Genomic DNA, 22,709 nt, shown 5'->3' with positions numbered 1-22,709 from the left:
AGCGAAGCGTAAACATCACTTGCAGCCTATTGGTTGACATCCGATCACATGACAAATCAATGACGTCAGTTGCATGGATAAATTAAAACCGCGTGCTTATGTGCTAATAAATGTGAAAAAACTTTTTAGTTTTAATTTTCGACTGGTAGACTAGTGCCGTTAGCTGGTACATGATTCCTGCTTTCACTCGAGGCCTGCACGCAATCCCTTGATTTTTCCCAGAGCGCTAGCTTGTGCTGTAGCTTGGCTTACTTCCCAACCTCCATTATTATTTACTTATGTCTAAATCGAGATAGAACCCTTCGAGCTTCTCCTTCTTTCCCAATTTTTTCAAACGCTTTCAGAAGTTCTTGAACGGTTGCATTTACTCCTTTGTCGTCGGTCCAATTCTTCACTACGCGAAAGAATTTTGTCGACGTAGTACTCCCGATCATATCGTTCAGAAATTGGTCCACTCTGTTGACACTCCAGCCAAGAAGGTGCCTGGCAAAATCATGTAAAACTTCGTTGTTCCCAATCACTTCATATTTGAGGAAATCAATGTGCCGATCTTCAACAACCTGGTTTTCTAGAGTTGGGCACACACCAATTAGGGTTTGCAGAACCTATATCAGCTAAGCACTGCATACCTAAAACGTTCTCTTCTTGAACGTCATCTTTGCCTCCTGAACAACCGGAAATGAAAGCCTTTTCTGCTTGTATAGCCTAAAACAAAAAAAAAGAGTATTAGGAATGTAAAACGACGTCATGCAGTCAAGACCTCATCATCTGAAAGCTGAACGGAGGGTGCATCAGAATGTAGAATATGCAACGCAGCCAGCAGGCTGTGCTTACGCAAGCAACAAACTAGATCAGAAATCAGAGCACCGCGACGCTTGTCCCACAAGCGGAGAACGCTGCAAAAATCCCCACAAGCTATGACTTCTGACGCCTTCAGCCCCAATTCTTTACCGAGTACATTAGCGTTTTCCTTACTTAAAGTCTTCTGGAGGCCGGCTTTGACTTTTCCTGGTAGCATGCAGTAGTGATTAGTTGGCACTATCAATAACTCTCGAAGAGTGTCAGTATATTTCTCCGTTTTCACTTTCGTAGAGACTGGCGAGTCATTCGATTTGGCCTTTTCAATCAGGAACTGGTTGTGCGCTGGTGGGTGCTTCACAAACTTTTTTAGCGCCGACGTACTCAGGCAAAAGTTGTGGCCGGTGATCGTGCCCGGACTCCTATCGTCCAACACTTCCTGAACCATGTTCAGCATCTCGTTGAGAAAGGCAAAGCATTCTGCTTCCGAATCGATGGGACCACGAGCGACAACGTCGATTGCCTTTGCTGCCTCGTCCAGTTCGACAAGTCCTTGAATTGTGATTTCGTCTATTCGCTTCTCCAAAGTCATTCCGTCTTTCCAAATAAGCGGCGAATGATCAAGACGAACGACCGATCGTGTCTGAAGAAAAGGAATGGTTCCAGGAACGATGATATCGGTTTCATCTTGGCACTCGAGACGACGGCCTACGTATACGATCATCTCTTCGTCTGCCTTCCAAAACTCGTCTCGACGCCGTTCGACTATGAGAGCGGGAAATCGATACACGCTTTCTTCGTTGGGAACTGGATAGCAGATTTCCAAACTGCAAAGCAATAGCATTAGTACTTCGATTGAGAAGAAGCTCTGATTATCGTTGAATTGACGAATAGCATGCTCTACTCTCTCAGCCGTCACCACTCCGTCATCGACTCCCTCCAAGCGAACAGGAAAAGTGTTTGGTGACATGATCGGACCGATTACATTGTGACAGAGCCATGAAGGATCCAATATGATGTTATCACCGAATTCAATAATCTACGATTCAAAGTGAGAAGTAAATCTAAATGTATTCTACGTACAACACCTCTCCAATTCCATGAAGGTACTTGTAAAACTGGTCAAGTACTTCCTCTTGCAGACCTTCGTAAACGTTTGACTCAATGAGGAGGCTGAAAAAGAATTTTGAAACAAACTGACGACAATGAACGGCCTTGAGCTAAAAAAAAGATGCAAGTTGATCCTTCAAGGCTTTCAGACACCTATAAAACCTGTTCTTTATCTTGTACAGGAAGCTCTTCTTCTTCCGAGTCCATATTGAACGCCGCAAAAAATCTTGCCAAGATCCGTGGTACCTCCTCTAAGAAACAGCCGTCTTCGCTGTTCACCCTATAAATCCTTCTATACACGTTCATTGCAAACGAACAAATGATGACATACCTAACGAATTTTGGAAGATGTATGTTGCTATCTCGAAGAGCTTTCAATGGAGATGGCTCTTTACTAATAGCCCTTAGTTGCGGCAACAAACTTGACTGAACTTTGTCAACAATGGTGAAAATAGCAGGAGCTTTCTACAAAAATCCTGTTGTTTAGTAAGTTTCATTATTCTTTATCCTCAAACCTCAATGATTTCCGTCTTCAGCCTTAAAATATGCTGGCGCAAATTGTGCATAACTGCCGTTGACGAGTGACGACAGTCCATAATAAAGTTCTCAGAAGGAAATTCAAAATACTTCTCAAATTTCGATTTTAGGGACGTTTTCAGCCGTCTCAACATCCCACGACCGTCAACTTTGTCGCCTCTGCTGCCGATTAGCACAACGCAATTATTTTTAGACGATCCGATGCTGCACTTGGTGAGAGAAAGCCAATACATTGACGACGAAAAAAGTTCCTGCTCTGACTTCTCCAGATTGACAACGAGAAGGTAAACAGTAGTCGATTCCGAGAAAAATAGACTGTGCGTTTTATGGAAGTTCGGTTGCCCGGCAAAATCGCAAAACACCACTTCACCAACTTCATCAATCGTTGCCTGTATAATGTCAATACCAGCCGTCCGTAAGCTCGCATCAGACGATTCGTCAACGTGCACTTCACTGACAAGAGTGAGCTCTGCTTCAATACGTTTTCGACGCAGCGAATTTATGAGAGTTGTCTTGCCAGCACCGGCCGCGCCGATTAGACTAACTTTGATCTTAGAAGGCTTCCTTCTTCCCTCGTCTTCCAATCTTGAATACTGACTTCTTTGCTAAAGAGAGTGAAAAACAATCACAAGGTTCGAGGATTTATAGCATACATACCCAAGCCTCTTTCAAAATTATCCTAACGTTTCTGTCTGCTGCACATTCGTATGGAAGCTTAGTTTCCTGTAAATAGTGAACACAAATAAAAGAAAGCCGTTTTAATTAGAGACCACTAAATTTAATCAGTCTGTGCAGATAAGCAGCAGTAGTAATAAAACGTCAACAGCAGCACGTTTAATTAATACAGGCATGCAAACATTAGTGAGAAATTCTGCCTAACTCTCAGGTACTAAAATATCACTTGCCTTATTGCGACTACTCGGATCAGCACCTTTACCCAGGCAAGATCGGCAAAAATTTTCATCATCATGAAATTGATATATCTTTTTTGCTATCAAATGAAGTACATTCACCTTTGAGATCTGCCAAAAATTTATTTAATTAAGGAACGCTATTTCTTTCACTTAGAATACCCTCGTGGAAGAGGAGACATCAGCGCCTTTTGAAATGAATAGCATAAGCAAACGCTTGGCTTCATATTCCAACATGCCGTCGGCCCAACAGTGCTCCAAGAATTCCAAAAATGGAGATTCGTCACTCTGTCAAAAAAACAAAGAGCTTTTAGTGTTTTGCACAAGATCTAAATGTTCAGTGAATGTGTAACATTGTAAATATGAACACTTCTTCTCGCCTAAAATTCTGTCAACTCAAAGTTGCTATTTAAAGCGAAACTATGCATGACATAACCCGTAGCAGAACGATGCATAAACACATGTGCCCAGTGAAATAGGTACACAGTACCAGTCCTAGACATACCTTATTTTTCTGGTTAACTGAGCAATCCTTTCTAATCAGATAAGAAGCTACTTCAACGTTATTCTTTTGACACGCTGTCATCAACGGAGTATTGCCATTCTAAAAAACAAAAGCCGTGAACAAGCATCCTTTTATTTCAAATTCTAAACCTACTGAATCTAATGCATTCAACATAAAAGGCTCCTTTTTAATTAGGAATTTAGCTACGTCATTTCCTCCTGCCAGATGAAGTAGATATCCTTGCTGCACGGTCAAAATTTAGAACTATACATGTCAGAACAGCACTGCTTCTTACTGGTGTTTTCTCCGCAAGAGAACACCCCCGGTCGTAAAGACGAGAAACAACTGACAATAAATTATGTTCACAAGCGGTCTTCAATAGCTCGGTCTTTTAGAAAAAGACCATTGCATTATGAGCAAACAGATAATACATATGTTATAGTTTACTTCATCCGCGGTGGCTCCGGCATCCAGAAGAAAATGAACAACATTCGCATGATCATTTCTGCAAGCTAGCAGTAAAAAATTGGCTTTATCCTCCTGATTACAAAAAAATCAGAGAGTAAACACCAAACAACTTCCAGCATTTACAATCGCATCATTATTAGGTAAACGGCCAATGAGCTGATTGACAACCCCAAGACAACCCATTTCACACGCAACTAACAAAGCGTTCCTCCCGTTCTAATACAAATATTTAAATCAAAAGTTTCGATCATAATTACGTACCTCAGCAAGTAACTCATCACAGAATTCATTCAAGAGAAAAACTGCGACATTGGCCCTTTTGTTTGTACAAGCTTCTTTAAAACATTTCCACACATCCTGCTACGAAATGTAGAGAAGATGTCATCTATAAAACCTCCGTAGATACTTGCCAAATAAAAATCTTACCTGAACTACACTTCGATTTCGTTCCACAGCATGCTTTACAGCGGATATCACTCCGCCTTTGCAGGCTGCCATTAACAAGGCATCCTAGTCAAAAACTCAATGTATTCTACCGCTAGACTAAATCACAAGGTTTACTTCATCTAGAGAACATCCCTTCGATTCGAGTTGCCGTACAATTGATAACATTCCGCTTTCATAGGCGAAAACAAGAGAAGTTTTCATGTCCTTAAAAAATTGATTACCACACAAATGAACTGGTAAAATACGTAGAAACTTCAAGGCTATCTGCGGAGAGATCACCGCAGATGGTACTAATCAAAAAGTCTGCCACGCTTGTGTGCCCGTATTCGCAAGCACGCTGCAAAGCAGTTTCATCATCAAACTAAAAAAACACATGGACTTTATATTTAGGGCAGTGCATCTACCAATCGTACACTTGATTTTGCGAAGGCAAGGGAGGAGTTGAGAAAGACCAAATATTTGACGACAGAAAGATATCCGCACTCACTTGCCAGCATTAGACAAGTTCGAAACTAATAGAAAACTTTGAGTCCAATCTGTCTAATCAGTATGAAAAAAGCATTTACATATTTTTCATCGTTACTAAAGTTATAATAATAAAGAACGTTTGCGATGTTAACGTATCCGCCTTTAGAGCAAGGAATATGCGTCGGAGCGTCTCTCAAGCACTCCTGCAAAAAAATTCAAGATTACCAGAGCATATCAAAAATCTGGCGCAGTAGTGGAATGGCGTTCCACCTGCAAAAGGTCATAATAGTCCACAGAAACAACGATTCCTAAAAGACGATTGGCGACAACGAGGAGTCCGCTTTTGCACGCATAAGAAAGAGGAGTGCAGGAAAGCTTTTATAAAACACCTCATAATGCTTTACTGCAATCGAATGTCATCAACAACATACCTCGTCTCGCTCATGCAGCGCAGCCTTACTGTCAATTAGAAACTGCGCGACGCTATGGCGCCCAAATTTGCAAGCTAAGTGTAGCAAACTTAGGAGACTCTACACGACGTGATAAAACATTTAAAAAGCTGCCCTGAATATATAATGTTATGAACTGACCCTAGTCTTCTGATTCAAAGAAAGCAAATCCTTTTTGGCAATCATACGAACTATTGACAATTGTCCAGTGGTACAAGCATGCATGATCGGAGTTACTCCACGCTAACAAATGAAATAAAAACAGGCTACTAAATGAGAGAATTTCTCACATCATCTGCGTCGTTCACATTGATTCCACGATCGATTAAATATCGCGCGACTCTAGTGCCAAAAAGATTCCTACAAGCCAAATGCAGAGCGCTCTTCCCTTCCTATAAAACTTTCACAGTTAAATGCACGAAGCTGAGAATAACAATAACAAACCTTATTTTTCATAGATAAATCCCATTTCCGCATCTTCATTAGCATTTTTGTTGTTATCAGGCTAGCACTTTGACATGCTTTCATCAAAGACGTTTCGTTCATCTAGGGATAAAGGTTGGATGATAGAAGATTACGCAACTGCATGGATGTGTATGTGTACATCATCAGTCTCTTCGGGATCCAAATGAAGCTCGTTTATTAGGTACTCTGCTGTTTTCGCGCGCCCAGTCTCGCAGCAGAGATGAAGACCCGATTTTCCGAACTAGATACGCGTACAATACAAAAACGAACGCTACTCGAACTCACAATGCGTTATAAACCTTATCTTTTGCTAGGAAATTAGCGCCTACATCCCGGAGGAGTTCGACCAAACACAGAAGTCCTTTCTTGCAGGCGACAAGAAAAAGGGTCTCTCCGTTCTAAAGGAAAGAATGAATTTCATTTCATACAAACTCGCAAATTTACATCGTTAACGGATTCCAATCCAAAGTCATTTGTTTCTGCAGATGGTTTCTGTCGGTATTGGAAAAACAAGTTTTAGTTTGGAAAAATGTCTCGGTTTGTCTTGCATGAAATTGCAGGTGTAACAGTAAAATATAAAGCAGAGTGCAACGTGAAGGAAAAAAAGAGAAGGGTACAGTACTTGATGGTGATGATGATGAATATTATCATCGATGATCAAGTATTCTTCTCTTCCTCAATCATACAGATTGATCACGCCTTTACATTTTATTTTACTGCTACAAACCCAAGACCGTATGTTGTGGGTTTTTTACGCAGGAGTTTTAGTGGGCCCCCTCAAAGGGATACCCGTTTGTTTCCGAAGGGCGGGGTTATAAAAAGGTTGGCGGACAGGCAGCAGGCGGAAAACCCCGAAAATTCATGGATGCGAGCAAAAGTGGTGTTGAAAGAATTACAGTGCGCATGCGTAAGCAGAAATATTTTTGCCTTGACGATTTTTGCCTTGACGATTTTTAAAAATCGTCTTGACGATTTTTGCCTTGAGGATTTTTAAAAATCGCCATGATAAAAATCGTCATGACGATTTTTGCCTAGACGATTTCGAAAAATCGTCATGACGATTTTTACCTTGACAATTTTTAAAAACAGTCATGACGATTTTTACCTTGACCATTTTTGCCTTGAGGATTTTTAAAAATCGTCATTATTAAAAATCGTCATGACGATTTTTGCCTTGACAATTTCTAAAAATCGTCCTGACGATTTTTCCCTTGACGATTTTTCCCTTGACGATTTTTCCCTTGACAATTTTTAAAAATTGTGATGATGATTTTTTCTTTGACGATTTTTGAAAACGTCATGACGATTTTTAAAAATCGTCATGACGATTTTCACCTTGACGATTTTTGCCTTGACGATTTTTAAAAATTGTCATGACGATTTTTAAAAATCATTAAGGAAAAATCGTCAAGGCAAAAATCGCCAAGGCAAAAATCGTCAAAGAAAAAATCATCATAACAATTTTTAAAAATCGTAGAGGTAAAAATCGTCATGACGATTTTTTAAAATCGTCAAGGCAAAAATCGTCAAGGCAAAAATCGTCAAGGCAAAAATTGTCATGACGATTTTTAAAAAATCGTAAAAAATCGTCAAAGAAAAAATCTTCATGACAATTTTTAAAAATCGTCAAGGCAAAAATCGTCAAGGTAAAAATCGTCATGGCGATTTTGGAAAAATCGTCAAGGCAAAAATTGTCAAGACAATTTTTAATCATGACGATTTTTAAAAATCGTCAAGGCAAAAATCGTCAAGGTAAAATCGTCATGACTGTTTTTTAAAATTGTCAAGGTAAAAATCGTCATGACGATTTTCAAAATCGTCCAGGCAAAAATCGTCATTACGATTTTTAATCATAACGATTTTTAAAAATTGTTAAGGCAAAAATCGTCATAAATAAAAATCGAAATCGTCATGAAGATTTTTGCCTTGACGATTTTAAAAAATCGTCTTGACGATTTAGACTGGTACTGTGGTGAGTGTTTAGGCGGCGGTAGTGGTCGTCCGATCTGGTGTAATCGTAATCGCCGTCTGCGAGGACAATGTCTACGAGAAGCAGACGGCACGCGCCGCCTCATTTCTGTGAGACTGAGAACACTCCCCTCACCGTACCCGTCTATCCACGCCTCCCTACCGCCTCCCTACCGCACCTCATTCACAGCTCAGGTACACTACTCTTCTCCTTAGCGTTTAGCCTGAACTGCCGCCGAAACAAACAAATCGACGTCGCCGGTGATAAAAACCGAAATGCTGGAAAAATTCGGGTCCAGCAGTGGTCGCCGCCTGCCCTCCAACTTTCACACCTAAGCTAAGCGTTCCCCTTGATCGACTCGATCCCTTCAGGGTCCTGGGACCCCACTAAACTCCGTTTGTCAACCTGTCGCTAGCACTGCCCTAGCTCTTTCGCTAGCTTTTGCGCTCGGGCTAACAGTTGCGAGCGACAGCTAGGAGCCGGAAGCCGTGCATGGCGTTGTTGTGTCCTCGGTGATTGTGTTAGGGCAGGGCTCGCTTTTTTCGAAAATGTCACAGAAGTTTGGAACTATACCTTTCAGTTCTTTTCTGTGCCGATATATGCGCTTATCGTTTGCGGCATTGGGTTTCTTCCTAGGGCATGGGCGAAGTGGCGGCAACTGAAAGAATGTATATGGCAGAGATATTTGTGTCTGTCGAGGGCTTGGTTAGGTACTTCAGGTTGCTCAAAAATTCTATCATGGGCGGCGAAGCCGGCGCGTTCATTTCTGCAGCAGCAGAAGCTATGATGAGCAGTACAGCAAGCGTGACTAGCTGACTCTGAATGAGCGGCAAATGAGGCGCGTGGTATTTTGACTACGGTAGAGAGGGCGCTTCGCTTATTTTGACTGGTACCATGGTGAGCATTTAGGCGACTCGCCACGTTCCCACGAGAAATGGAAAATTGATACCGTCACGCCTCCCTACCACGTCTAGACGCATCTCATTCACATCGCTCATTTCAGCGAGTCACAATGCTGAGCTCCTTAGCGTCGCTTCAACTGCTGCAGCGACGGACACAACGCCATCTCCCAGGTTCCTCGCGCATAGAATTAAATAATGAAGAGCGATCAGTACCTAACCAAGCCCCACAGACACGGGCACATATCCCTTACATATTTCTTATGTCAGTTTTCATCACTTTGCCCAAGCTCCGGAACAACAAACCGAACGCCGCAAACGCACATCGGCACGTCCTTGAAAAAACCGAAAGGTAAACGCATTGTTACAACGGGTGTACCTAAAACATGACCAGGAGCCCGGTAATTAGATGCAAACGAGCATTCCAAACTTCTCTGGGAAGGCGGAAACGTATCCACCCTCCACATCAAGAAGCCTGGTAATTAGATGCAAACGAGCATTCCAAACTCTGTGACGTCACATTCTGTTTCACGAAAGGACCCAAATTTCTCCGAAACTAAAAGACAAGGACCCTAACAAATACCCAGGTGCACAACTACAATGTATCGGACACCTGACGGACGCAATCGCGACAGCGTACCACCGACCACTTTTCCGGTACGCAACGAACAAAATTTTTACATACCAAAAACTATGTCTCGGTACTCAGGTACCGAGACAAAAATTATCAACGGGGTTGATATGAAAGCTACCATTCACACTCGCCATAGATCCTATTTCGCAAAAGTGAAGAAAAAGCTGAGCGAAAACATTTTCATTCGAGTGGTTGAGAGCCAAATGAAGAGCGCCATTGGCAAACTGCAAATCCCCAAAACACATTAACTATACTCGCTTCTTCGAATTTAACTAAAGACCTTATTTCTGACCCAAACATCGCTGCCCTTTTCCTGCAGCCATTTCACTAGTTTATAATTGCCGCTCGATACAGCGCACAAGAACGGCGTCATCCCGCTCTGTTTGATAAACGGTTTAATTAAATAAAAACAGCAAATATTTTCTTTACCTCTGTCATTTGTTGCAAGTCAAGACCGTGCTCATTTGCAAGCATCATTGCTAAATCCAAATGACCGCCTTCACACGCTGTGTGAAGAGTCGTGATACCCAACTACAAGTCAAACGATTATCGCGTCGCCTCTGTCCCAGAAGTATACTGTAGTCAATACTGTTCCGGTATCACGATAACTAAATCCTGCAGAGACAAGCCAATCCATTGCCTCTCTTCTATCTCCAGAACATGCGATATGCAAAGCGCCTGCTCCTGCCTGCATTATTTAATAAGAACACCAGCTATTGCAAATTCAAAAGAAATCACTCCATTCTGTACCGAAGTCACTGCTGACATGTCACATCCCTTCTTACATAAATACTTCATAAGTTCAATATTTCCAGCCTGGCACGAAATCAAGAAAGGAGTTCTATTGTCCTATAAAAACAAACAAGTGTTATAATTGACTTCAAAAGAGTACAATGCGATCAATAGAGACATCTTACGCAATCTTTGGCTTCAATGTCAGCACCACGCTCTACTAGCAATTTGACGACGTCTACGTTGTTCACTTCGCATGCATAATGCAACGGCGTTTTTTCAAACTATAAAGATTAATTGAAGTCAAGCGCCAGTCAAGTTAACGATTACAAACTCTGTCATATGCTTCAAGCAATGCTCCGTTTTTGAGAAGAAGAGAGCAAATTTCAACATTTCCTTCTTTGCAGCCATAATGAAGAGCGGTCATATATTCCTAGAGAAAACCATGTACGTATTTAGTCAATCAACTGTACAAGAAACTACGATATTTCTCAAAAGAACGTTGCATTTTTTGTCAACAAGCTTCTTCACAATTGAAAGTAGACCGAGTTTGCAAGCATAGAGCAAAGGCGTACTTCCCCTCTAGCATCACTGTTCTAATTGCTAAATCCATTTATATTCCCACGTGTACCTCGTCGTAGGATTCAATATCAGCTCCCAAATCGAGCAGAAAAGAGGCGATCTCTTCCTCCTTAAGCCAGCAAGCCAAGTGAAGCGCAGAAACTTCGATCTACGTGTATGATATCTCGAACACTGGCGAAAAAAATGCGTGTACGAGACCAACATCGGCTGTCTTGGCCAAAGGCCCTTCGCTGGAAACGGCCACTCCTTGGTCCTCGACCAAGCGCTTCACTTCGATCAAATTCCCACTTCGTATCGCTTGAAAGAGGACGGCGGGTCCGGAGAGAGGTCCGCAGAGAGCTGAAGACTCACCCATAGCGGGAGCGCAGCGTAAACATCACATGACAAAACGATGACGTCGTTTGCATCGATAAATGAAAACCGCGTGTTTATGTTCATATAAATGTGAAAGAACTTTTTAGTTTAATTTTTCGACTGGTAGTGCCGTTAGCTTAGACAGATAGACATTATTCCAGGCTTGCTGCAGTGCACGCAATCCCTTGATTTTCTCAGACCAGAGCTCTAAGCTTACCTTACTTCCCAACCCCCTTTATTATTTACTTATGTGTCAATTTGGATAGCACCCTTCGAGCATCTCCTTCCTTGCCAATTTTTTCAAACGCTTTCAGAAGTTCTTGAACGGTTGCATTTACACCTTTGTCGTCGGTCCACTTTTTCACTACGCGAAAGAATTTTGTCGAAGTAGTGCTCCCAATAATATCGTTCAGAAATTGGTCCACTCTGTTGAAACTCCAGCCAAGAAGGTGCCTCGCAAAATCATGTAAAACTTCGGCGTTCCCAATAACTTCGTATTTGAGAACATCAATGTGTCCATCTTCAACAACCTGGTTTTCTAGAGCCAGGCAGACGACAATTAGAGTATGCAGAACGTATCATCTAAGAACTATACCTATTTCCTGATTTTCTTGAACGTCATCATGTTTGCCTTTTGAACAACCCGTTATGAAAGCTCTCTCTGCTGCTAGAGCCTACAAGAAGAATGAATATTAGGAATGTAAACAAACGTCATCGTATACATTCTAGACCTCATCATCCGAAAGCCGAACGGAGGGTGAATCAGAATACAGAATATGCAACGATGCAAGCAACCCGTGCTTGCGCAAACAACAAACTAGATCGGAAACCAATGCACTGCGACGTTTGTCCCACAAGCGGAGAACGCTGTAGGAATCCCGACAAGCTATGACTTCTGATGCCATCAGCCCCAATTCTTCACCAAGTACATGAGCGCTTTCCTTATTGAGAGTCTTCTGGAGGCCGGATTTGACCTTTCTTTGTAGCATACAGTAGTGATTAGTGGGCACTACCAATAATTCTCGAAGAGTGTCTGTATACTTTTCAGTCTTCACTTTCGTAGACACTGGTGAGTCATCCGATTTTGCTTTTTCAATCAGGAATCGTTTATGCGCTGGTGGGTTCACTATCAACTTTTTCAGCGCTGACGTACTCAAGCAAAATTTGTGGTCGATGATCGTGCCCGGACTCCTATCGTCCAACACTTTCTGAACCATATTCAGCATCTTGTTGACGAAGTCGAAGCACTCTGCTTCCGAATCGACGGGGCCACGAGCGACAACATCGATTGCCTTCGCTGCCTCGTCCATTTCAACAAGTCCTTCAATTGTGATTTCGTCTATTCGCTTCTCCAAAATCATGCCGTCTTTCCAGATAAGCGGCGAAGAATCGAGACGAACGACCGATCGTGTCTGAAGAAATGGGATGGTTCCAGGAACGATGATATCGGTTTCATATTGGCATTTGAGACGACGTCCGACGTATACAACCATGTTTTCGTCTGCCTTCCAAAACTCGTCTCGACGCCATTCGTCGATGAGCGCGGGAAATCGATAGACGTTTTCTTCGTTTGAAACGGGGTAGCAAATTTCCAAGCTGCAAAGCAGTTGCATTAGTTCTTCGATTGAGAAGAAGCTCTGATTTTTGTTGAATTGACGAATAGCATTCTCGACTCTCTCAGCGTCTACTTCTCCGTCGTCGATTCCTTCCAGACGAACAGGAAAAGTGTCTGGTGACATGATAGGACCGATGACACTGTGACAAAGCCACGATGGATCTAATATGATGTTTTCACCAAATTCAATGATCTACGATTCAAATTGAGCGGTTCCTTTATATTCATTCCAAGCATTCTATGTTACCTCTCCAATTCCATGAAGAAACTTAATAAACTGGCCAACTACTTCCTTTTGCAGACCTTCACCAATATTTGACTGAATTAGAAGAGTGAAAAAGAATTTTGAAACAAAATGACGACAATGAACGACTTTGAGCTATAAAGAGATACCCGCTAATCCTATATAATATTTTCTTGAAGGCAGCTCCAAAACCTGTTTTTCAAGTAAGGGAAATTCGATCCGTGCATCGTCGTACTCCCCCAAGTAAAGCACCGTCTCTAAAAAAGAAGCATCCTCGTCCTCGCTGTTGACCCTAAAAAACCCTTAGGATTTTCTTTGCAAAAGACTAACGACATACGTAACAAATTTCGGAAGATGTATTTCGCTATCTCGAAAAGCTTCCAATGGTGAAGACTTTTTGCTTATATCTCTCAGTTGCGGCAACAAACTTGACTGAACTTTGTCAACAATGCTAAATGTAGCAGGAGCTTTCTAAATCCAAGAGATGCGTCGCTTGCGAATATAAATTATTCTATTTAATCAAACCTCAATTATTATAGTCTTCAGCCTATAAATGAGCTTGCGCAAACTGTGCATATCTGGCGATGACGAGCGACGACAGTCCAAAATAAAGTTCTCAGAAGAAAATTCAAAATATTTCTCAAATTTCGACATTAGGGACGTTTTTAGCCGCCTCAACATCCCACGCCCGTCAACTTTGTCGCCTCTGCTGCCGATTAGTACAACGCAACTATTATTAGACGATCCGATGCTGCACTTGGTGAGAGAAAGCCAATAAAGTGAAGACGAGAAAAGTTCCTGTTCCGATTTCTCCAGATTGACGACGAGGAGGTAAACAGTAGTCGACCCTGAAAAAAACAAACTGTGCGTTTTGTGGAAGTTTGGCTGACCAGCGAAATCGCAAAACACCAATTCGCCAACTTCATCAATCGTTGCCTGTATAATGTCAATACCAGCTGTCCGTAAGTTGGGATCCGACGATTCGTCAACGTGCACTTCGCTGACTGAAACGAGTTCTGCTTCAATACGTTTTCGGCGCAACGACTGCATGAGAGTTGTCTTGCCAGCACCGGCCGCGCCGATTAGACAAACTTTGATTTTAGAAGGCTTCTTTGTGCCCCCGTCTTCCAATCTTGAATACTGACACCGTTGCTATATAAAGCGAGAGAATAATTAGCACCGCCTAAATCTTATGATTGGAGTATAAAGATGTGTATTTACCCAAGCTTCTCTCAAAATTAATCGAACGCTTCCTGTTGCACATTCGTAAGGAAGCTTACCATCCTGCCAATAACAAACAGTAAGTACGTAAACTATAGCCAGCCTAATTTTAACAGACAATACATCCACTATATAATTAGTATTCAACTACGTCATGCTACATTTTGATTGTGGTTATAAGTAGACGTGACTCTGGGACACTAGTAAAATGCCTTGCCTCATTGAAACTACTCGGATCAGCGCCTTTTTCAAGGCACAAAGTGCAAACTTTCTCAGAATCATCAAATAATTTTGCTGCTACCACATGAAGTACATTTACTTTTGAAAACTGCAAAGGAACTCAATTAATTAACCTAATTTACTACTTTCAAATTGTATTAGACAAAATACCCTCGAGGAAGAAGAGATTTGAACACCTGATGAAATGAATTGCATTAGCAAAATCTGGGCGTCATGTTCTAAGACGTCGCACAGCCAACAATACGCCAAGAATTCAGAAAATGGGGTGTCGTCATTCTGTTGGAAAAAATATAGACAAACGAGAATTATTTTCAAACTTCAGGGTGTTCCATTCAGTTCGATACTATTCGAACCTTATTTTTCTGATTAACTGAACAACGCCTTTGAATCAGATGAGAAGCTACTTCCAGTTTATTTTTTTGACATGCAGTCATTAACGGAGTATTTCCATTCTAACGAACAAAAGTGATGATGACCACAAGCACAACTTCTACAAATGCCAAGCCTACCGAATCTAATGCATTTAACATGAAGGGTTGATTACTAACTAAGAATTGAGCAACGTCTTTCCCTCCGGCCAGATGAAGGAGATATCCTTGCTGCACGTAGAAGAAATTTAAATTACTCACATAGTCAAAACTGAACTGCTTTTTACAGATGTTTTCTTCGCAAGGGAACACCTGCGATCACGAAGACGAGCAACAACTGACAACAAATCTTGTTCACAAGCAGTCTTCAGTAATTCAGTCTTTTTAAAATTCATTATACAGACAGTCAGTCAATTTCGAGATACAATATATTCAAGATTACCTTATCTACGATTGCTCCAGCATCCAAAAGCAGGTGAACAACATTTGCATGACTATTTCTGCAAGCTAGCAGTAGCAAGTTAGCTTCATCCTGATGGATCGCGCAAAAATGATCAGCAAGCAAGCAAGCACAAAATGATTTTACGCGCATTTACACTTCTCTTATTATTAAGTGAACAGCCGCGTTTGATGAGACGATTGACGACCCGAAGACAACCATTTTCACATGCAACAAGCAAAGCTTTTCTTCCGTTCTAATACGAAGATTGGAATTATTATCAAGATTTTGATTTTAAGTACAGTACTTCAACAAGTAACTGGTCATCGAATTCGATTATGAGAAAAATTGCTACCTCGGCCCTTTTGTTAGCACAAGCCTCTGTAAAATATTTCCAAAGATCCTTCTACAAAACGGAAAAGAAACTACAGCCTTTCCCAATCCCCAACTAAACTTTATACCTCAACAACACTTCGATTTTTTTCGGCAGCACGCTTTACAACTGACACCAATCCGCCTTTGCAGGCTGCCATTACCAAAGCATCCTATTCAAACCTCAATACATTCTGGTTATATAATATTAACTAAGCAACGCAGCTAACCTCATCTAGAGAAAATCCTCTAGATTCGAGTAGCCCTATGGTGGATAACATTCCATTTTCATAGGCGTAAGCGAGAGCTACCTTAGGGCCCTTTAACTTAAAATGAATTAATTAACTAAACTTAAACGCTAAAATAGCTAACAACTTCATGGCGATTCTTTGAGAAATCATCGCTCATGACACCAATAAGAAAGTCTGCCACGCTGGTGTGCTTGTTCTTGCAAGCATTAGTCAAAGCTGTTTGATCGTCGAACTAAAATAACACACATGCAATTTATTTAGAAGATTTAGCCTTCAAAGCATACCATCAACGTTGCGGAAGCAAGAGAAGGGTTCAAAGAGACACAAAACTTGACGTGAGAAAGACATCCGAACTCACTTGCTAGCCGAAGACAAGTTCGAAACTAATAGAAAGATAATAGGTCACACTTTTCTAAATAAATAACGGTCCATTACGAGGGTTTCATTTTGAAAATAATTGCATTGATTAAGAAATTGTAGGATGTTAACATATCCGCCTTTAGAGAACGGAGAACGTTTCAAAATTCCCTCCAGGCAATCCTGCACAAAAATGCAAGGCAATTCCCAATTTTATACATAAAGTAGTAAATCTATAGCTTCCCACCTCTACGCGGTATAGGCTTAAACCAAAACCCTTTTCTACAAGACGCTTTGCAACGAGAAGAAGCCCACTTCGGCACGCATATGACAAAGGAGTGGAGTTCAACTAACAGTTCACATTTCCTCTAGTAGTGATCTTATATCATCAATGACCTACACCGTCTTGCACATTAAGAAGCGCATTACTATCAATCAAAAATTGCGCGACGCCATGGCGCCCATATTCGCAAGCTAAATGAAGCGGACTTTGACGATCCTGTTAAAGCATTTCTCCATAAAAAATCATACTGAAAGCATAACGTACAAACGTACCAAAGTCTTCTCATTCACAGAAAGCAAATCCAATTCAACAAATATGCGAACTATTGACAATTGTCCAGCGGCACAAGCATTCATCATCGGAGTGAATCCTCTCTAACAAATCACATTAGGATACAAGACCTGACAAAGAGAAATCCTCACAGAATCCGCCTCGTCCACATTGATTCCGCAATTGATTAAATATCGCGCCACTTTAGTGCCGAAAAAATGCCTGCAAGCCAAGTGCAAAGCGCTCTCTCCTTTCTTCAAAACGTTCATTATTAGTGTAAAAGCTCAAAAAGATTACTTAATGATCGACCTCATTTTTCATATTCAAATCCCATTTCCGCGTCTTCATTAGCATTTCGGCTGTAATGAGGTGAGCACCTCCACACGCCTTCATCAAAGACGTTTCGTTCATCTACAGGTAAAATCAATGTTAAATAAGCGTTAGTTCATTACGCAACTGCAAGGGTACATAATCCGTTTCTTCAGGATCCAAATCTAGCTCGTTTATTAGGTACTCCGCTATAGGCGTGTGCCCATTTTCACAACACAGATGAAGACCCGATTTTCCATGCTATACATTTTCAATACAAACAAACGCTACTAGAAATTAAAATGCATTATATACCTTATCTTTCGCCAGAAAATCAGCGCCTAGCTGATAGAGAAATTTGACCGAACGCAGCAGACCTACTTTGCAGGCGAGAAGAAAAAGAGTCTCTCCGTTCTTAATTAAAGAAACAGTAGATCTCACTTCATAGAGAACTTGCTAAATTACCTCGTTGATTGTTTCCAACCGAAAGTCATTCTGGAGGTGAATAAGACATTATTAAAAACAGGAGTGACGCTTTCATTCACGCTTACCATTGTTGGTTCTTCAGAGGAAAAGTAAACCATAAGGTCACCAAAAACGTTTTCGTTCGAGTGGTCGAGAGCCAAATGAAGAGCACCATTTCCAAACTGCAATTACGAAAGCCTATTAACTTCTTGCTTCTTTTTCAATGTATCTAAAAACCTTATTTCTGACCCACACATCGCTGCCTTTCTCCTGCAGCCATTTTACAATTTCATAATTGTCACTCACTACAGCGCACAAGAGCGGTGTCATTCCGTCCTTTTTGATAACCAATTTAAAAACAATATTTTAATTGAAAAGATTCTTTCTCTACCTCTGCCATTTGTTGCAAGTCTAGACCGTGCTCATTTGAAAGCGTAACTGCTAAATCCAAATGACCACCTAGACATGCAGTGTGAAGACACGTGTAGCCCAACTAAAAAACTCAAACAATGCATCGCCTCTATGCCACAAAATACAAATACCTTTCCAGTATCACAATAACTGAATCCTGCAGAGACGAGCCAATCCATTGCCTCTGTCCTAGCTCGAAAACATGCAAGAATCAAAGCGCCTGCTCCCGCCTGCACAATAACAAAAAGCACCAGTTACTGAAATTTAAAAAAAAATCTATGTACACTTTACCGTAGTTTCTGCTGACATGTTGCATCCCTTCTCACTTAAATACTTCATAATTTCAATATTTCCAGCATTACAAGAAATCAAGAAAGGAGTCATGTCGCACTATGAAAACAAAAACTGTTTTACAGATTTTATCACAGTACAATGCAATCAATAATTGGTATCTTACATTGGCTTCAATATCAGCACCACGCTCAACCAGCAGTTTGACGACGTCTACGTTGTTCACTTCGCATGCATAATGCAACGGTGTTTTCTCAAACTATAAAGATAAAGTTGAAGTCACTCAAAAGTCTATTTATCGATTTACAAACCCTGTCATATGCTTCAAGCAATGCTCCGTTGTGAAGAAGAAGAGAACAAATTTCAACATTTCCTGCTTTGCAGCCATAGTGAAGAGCAGTCATGTAATCCTGAAGAAAAACTATATATGCAATTAGTCAATCAACTATACTAGAAGAAAGTACACTATTTCTCAAAAGAACGTTGCATTTTGCCTCAACGAGCTTCTTCACAATTGAAAGTAGTCCGAGTTCGCAAGCGTAGAGCAAGGGCGTACTTCCCCTCTGTAATCACTGCTAGCCATTATGCTATAATCTCTCCTACATGTACTGTACTTCGTCGTAGGATTCAATGTCAGTTCCCAAATCGAGCAGAAGAGAGGCGATCTCTTCATCCTTAAGCCGGCACGCCAAATGAAGCGCAGAAGCGTCGATCTACGCACATAATATCGCGAGCACTGGCAGAAAATGCGTGTATGAGACCAAACATCGTCTGTCTCGTCCAAAGGCCCTTCGCTGGAAACGGCAACTCCTTGGTCCTCGATCAAGCGCCTCACTTCGATCAAATTGCCACTTCGAACGGCTTGAAATAGGACGGCAGGCCCGGAGAGAGCTGAAGTTTCACTCATAGCGTAAACAACACTTGCAGCCTATTGGTTGATGACCGATCACATGACAAACACAATGACGTCTTTGCAAGTAGAAGAAATTCACGCTTGCTCATCCGGATCAGAAGTAGAATGTTGTGGCACAAAGAAATTATTATTGAAGTCTTTTTTTTCGCTTTTAAGACGGTGAAACAATTAATTTTGTTCATGGCGCTTCCTTCGACCTAACCCTGCTCTTGGCGGCAGGGCGGACTTTCAAACGCGCATGATCAAGCATCAATGAATGGGAGCAGGGAGCCAATAATAAATTTTCTGTTTGCGCATGCTCGCGTCTCTACCAATAGAGGATATTAGCACGGATCTTAGAGGAGATGGATAGGCAACGCGCGCACGTTGCAGTACATTGTGACGTTCAATCCGTGCCTGGGTTACGCCCCCTTGCCCACTTGTGACGTCGCTCAGAAAACACCCCATTCCTCCGAGCGCGAAGGCACTCCAGCCTTTGGAGCAGCTTGAGAAGGTTACTCAATGCCTAAGTAACGCTTCCGATAGCTGTTCCTAATAAGCGATGCTTTCCCGAAAGGGATATCGGCCCGTTTCTCCCCAGCACGCGATGAACCAGACTTTGTGCGATTTTTATGACGATTCTACACGTTTACAGAACCCCAAAGTTCATTCACATTGTAGACTATACACGTGAAAGTGCAACTGTCGTACCCAAGATCATCTGCAATCTCTAATAGTCAAAATCGCGACGATTTTGTGACGTGCTGAAAGTGAGCGTGCTAAAAAATCGTCGCGATTTTGACTATTGGAGATTGCAGATGATCTTGGGTACGACAGTTGCACTTTCACGTGTATAGCCTACAATGTGAATGGACTTTGGGGTTCTGTAAACGTGTAGAATCGTCATGAAAATCGCACAAAGTCTGGTTCATCGCATGCTCGGGAGAAACGGGCCGATATCCTTTTCGGGAAAGCATCGCTTATTAGGAACGGCTATCGGAAGCATTATTTAGGCATTGAGTGACCTTCTCAAGCTGCTCCAAAGGCTGGAGTGCCTTCGCGCTCGGAGGAATGGGGTGTTTTCTGAGCGACGTCACAAGTGGGCAAGGGGGCGTAACCCAGGCACGGATTGAACGTCACAATGTGCGCGCGTTGCCTATCCATCTCCTCTAAGATCCGTGATATTAGGGAGGAGGGGCTAAGGCCGTGCATGCGCAGAAGTTGGGGTAGAGTCGCGAATACGTGGGAGGTGCATTCGGCGTTGTCTCCCGCGGCAGTGGTACCATTTCCACTCTTAGCCCTTACGGTAAGCTTCTCTTAGAGTATGTGCGCACTCCCTGCTGTGGTTGTTTCTCTGTTTAGGGAGTTCTCTTCGCCAGGAAGTCAGCCAAATCCAATATCCGGACCACGCCCCTAAAGGGTAAAATCGCCCTTTTCTCGCTGGAACAGAAGTGAACGAACTAACGACTCGAACCTTCACGGACAGAAACGTATTTTATAGCGTAGCAATCGTAGTTTTTCATATGAATGGGCAAGAAGAGTACTCGAGCCTAGGGCAGCCACAAACTCGCTCAAACGATTCAGGAAGCTCTGGACGACGTCGTTTTCGATTGTGGCATTTATAAGTGCAGCATTGTCTTTGGCCGTGAGACGACGTAGCCATGCGTAGGTCAAGAGATCGCTTGCGCAGACAAGACAATGCAACAATGTTTAGAAATGACCATTTCCGTCGCCATTCATATGAAAAACTACGATCGCTACGCTATAAAATACGTTTCTGTCCGTGAGGGTTCGAGTCGTTAGTTCGTTCACTTCTGTTCCAGCGAGAAAAGGGCGATTTTACCCTTTAGGGGTGTGGTCCGGATATTGGATTTGGCTGACTTCCTGGCGAAGAGAACTCCCTAAACAGAGAAACAACCACAGCAGGGAGTGCGCACATACTCTAAGAGAAGCTTACCGTAAGGGCTAAGAGTGGAAATGGTACCACTGCCGCGGGAGACAACGCCGAATGCACCTCCCACGTATTCGCGACTCTACCCCAACTTCTGCGCATGCACGGCCTTAGCCCCTCCTCCCTAATATCCTCTATTAGGGTATTGTTACGTGTTCTCTGATGACTATGGGTCACAAAACGGCTTTGGATAAGGTCCACACGCAATGGATAAGCGTCGGGTTTCCTTTAATCGAAGCTTTGGGAAAAAGCTTCGATTTGAGGTCCGACGAATTTTTAGTTGGGGGGGACAGTTTTTGACGAGAGCGTGTTGAAATTTTTGAACCCACTTCAAGGCCAAATTTTGCGTGAATCCCTGCTCAGACCTTAGCCTTAGGGTGTTACGAATGCATGGCAGTGATAAAAGAGGCGCTAAACATTCTCGCTTTCTATTTATTGGGGCTCATGTTGCACCTGTGGCGATTCGCGCGCCATTTTTCGTCCTCGTACAGGTAGTTTTTTGACCTCAAACTCATGTGCGATTGGGAGATTACTAAAAGAACTGTTAGTTTTGCGCTAAGAAATTTTTTTAGGCAATCGGTTCTCGCATTACGCAGAACTTCATCCCTGCGTATCCGCAGACGCAGTACGTCAGCGAAATGTTAGAAAAACTCTTACTAAATATCTTTTTTTACAAAACAACTCGAAGCTCAGTTGGTAAGAGGGATAATGCGAGCCCACGGAGAACGCGAGATTGCGGTGGATAACCCTAGCAACAACGCATGCGCGTTTGAAAGTCTGTCCTGCCGCTCTTGGCACCGTGCGTTAGGTATATATTATTTCAGCTTTCATCGAGGTCTTTCCGTCTTTCCTTCCATTTTCTTAGAGTGCCCTGAGCGTTAGCTTGCGCTGTAGCTTTCTTGTTGTAAACGATCTTCACAAACACATGTATATAAATAATCCCATGCATTTTCCCAGTCGCAGAAACTCGTTCAAGAGAAAGGAAATTGAAAGAAGTGTACATATGCAAGCATGCAAACAAAATTTATTGAACAAATGCTTGCTAAAAATGCTCAAGACATTGAATCGATAAAGTCTTTGTACTCTTTCTCTATGCATCTTCTGCTGACATGAGATCTTTCACAAACCCTTACTATCCTGCCAACGGTTGCACGCTGCCCGCGTCTGCTCACCCACCATTCGAGAACTTTTTGTAAACGCACCCTACTTTGATTACTTGCACGTCTGATATCTTCCAAGTCACAAGTGTCGAGTAAGTCACAGCAGATATTCTCCAACTCAAGTCGGCCAACTAAAGAAACGGCCTTTATGAGCAGACCTTATCCCCGTCATCTGGAAATCGCGTACTTTCCTGCCCGTCTCTTGTAACCGGAAACAGCAAATCTTTTACTTGACAGGTAGG

At 42.1% G+C, this 22,709-nt stretch overlaps 2 protein-coding genes and 1 long non-coding RNA gene across 11 annotated transcripts; 1 reads left to right on the top strand and 2 right to left on the bottom strand.

The window, feature by feature from the left end:
- Positions 1–64: 64 nt before the first annotated feature.
- LOC136193060 (ankyrin repeat and KH domain-containing protein 1-like) lies at positions 65–11,329 on the bottom strand. The gene is made up of 39 exons (XM_065981849.1): positions 11,177–11,329; positions 11,024–11,122; positions 10,876–10,974; positions 10,727–10,825; positions 10,578–10,676; positions 10,411–10,509; positions 10,250–10,348; positions 10,090–10,191; positions 9,941–10,039; positions 9,792–9,884; positions 6,603–6,650; positions 6,458–6,556; positions 6,298–6,399; positions 6,138–6,239; positions 5,984–6,085; positions 5,835–5,936; positions 5,676–5,774; positions 5,515–5,619; positions 5,343–5,447; positions 5,190–5,288; positions 5,030–5,137; positions 4,891–4,980; positions 4,756–4,839; positions 4,591–4,689; positions 4,453–4,545; positions 4,309–4,401; positions 4,157–4,249; positions 4,015–4,104; positions 3,862–3,960; positions 3,519–3,644; positions 3,351–3,467; positions 3,103–3,168; positions 2,424–3,050; positions 2,240–2,373; positions 2,071–2,188; positions 1,887–2,018; positions 761–1,837; positions 630–705; positions 65–568 (listed from the first exon to the last, which is right to left on the bottom strand). Exons 1-39 carry the CDS (start codon positions 11,327–11,329, stop codon positions 273–275), a joined length of 5,622 nt encoding a protein of 1,873 aa, XP_065837921.1. The 3' UTR covers positions 65–272.
- LOC136193338 (uncharacterized) lies at positions 8,331–9,746 on the top strand. 3 transcript variants are annotated; one of them, XR_010671315.1, is made up of 4 exons: positions 8,331–8,986; positions 9,037–9,238; positions 9,297–9,378; positions 9,436–9,746. It is a non-coding gene; the product is annotated as an uncharacterized lncRNA (long non-coding RNA). The 3 variants fall into 3 exon arrangements; XR_010671314.1 differs by having other exon boundaries at positions 8,344–9,238; positions 9,436–9,504; positions 9,564–9,746; XR_010671313.1 differs by having other exon boundaries at positions 8,343–9,238.
- A 42-nt stretch (positions 11,330–11,371) lies between the features above and the next one.
- LOC136193336 (ankyrin repeat and KH domain-containing protein 1-like) lies at positions 11,372–19,778 on the bottom strand. 7 transcript variants are annotated; one of them, XM_065982216.1, is made up of 39 exons: positions 19,231–19,778; positions 19,079–19,177; positions 18,929–19,027; positions 18,776–18,874; positions 18,631–18,723; positions 18,465–18,563; positions 18,305–18,403; positions 18,154–18,255; positions 18,000–18,098; positions 17,849–17,944; positions 17,763–17,792; positions 17,613–17,711; positions 17,457–17,558; positions 17,298–17,399; positions 17,141–17,242; positions 16,991–17,092; positions 16,836–16,934; positions 16,683–16,784; positions 16,514–16,618; positions 16,363–16,461; positions 16,200–16,310; positions 16,058–16,153; positions 15,917–16,000; positions 15,763–15,861; positions 15,613–15,711; positions 15,459–15,548; positions 15,304–15,396; positions 15,158–15,247; positions 15,002–15,100; positions 14,799–14,924; positions 14,626–14,736; positions 14,409–14,471; positions 13,713–14,339; positions 13,525–13,658; positions 13,380–13,479; positions 13,191–13,322; positions 12,060–13,136; positions 11,924–12,002; positions 11,372–11,866 (listed from the first exon to the last, which is right to left on the bottom strand). In XM_065982216.1, the coding sequence occupies exons 1-39, from the start codon at positions 19,369–19,371 to the stop codon at positions 11,571–11,573; spliced, it is 5,574 nt and encodes a 1,857-aa protein (XP_065838288.1). In that variant the 5' UTR covers positions 19,372–19,778; the 3' UTR covers positions 11,372–11,570. The 7 variants fall into 7 exon arrangements, with proteins under 7 accessions (XP_065838288.1, XP_065838290.1, XP_065838289.1 ...); XM_065982218.1 differs by having other exon boundaries at positions 16,058–16,147; XM_065982217.1 differs by having other exon boundaries at positions 16,203–16,310.
- Positions 19,779–22,709: the final 2,931 nt, after the last annotated feature.

Source organism: Oscarella lobularis, chromosome 11 (genome assembly GCF_947507565.1).
Source record: "Oscarella lobularis chromosome 11, ooOscLobu1.1, whole genome shotgun sequence".
Classification (NCBI taxonomy): Eukaryota; Metazoa; Porifera; class Homoscleromorpha; order Homosclerophorida; family Oscarellidae; genus Oscarella; species Oscarella lobularis.
The sequence above is the reverse complement of the archived record's forward strand: the minus strand, read 5'-3'. Positions and strand labels throughout refer to the sequence as shown.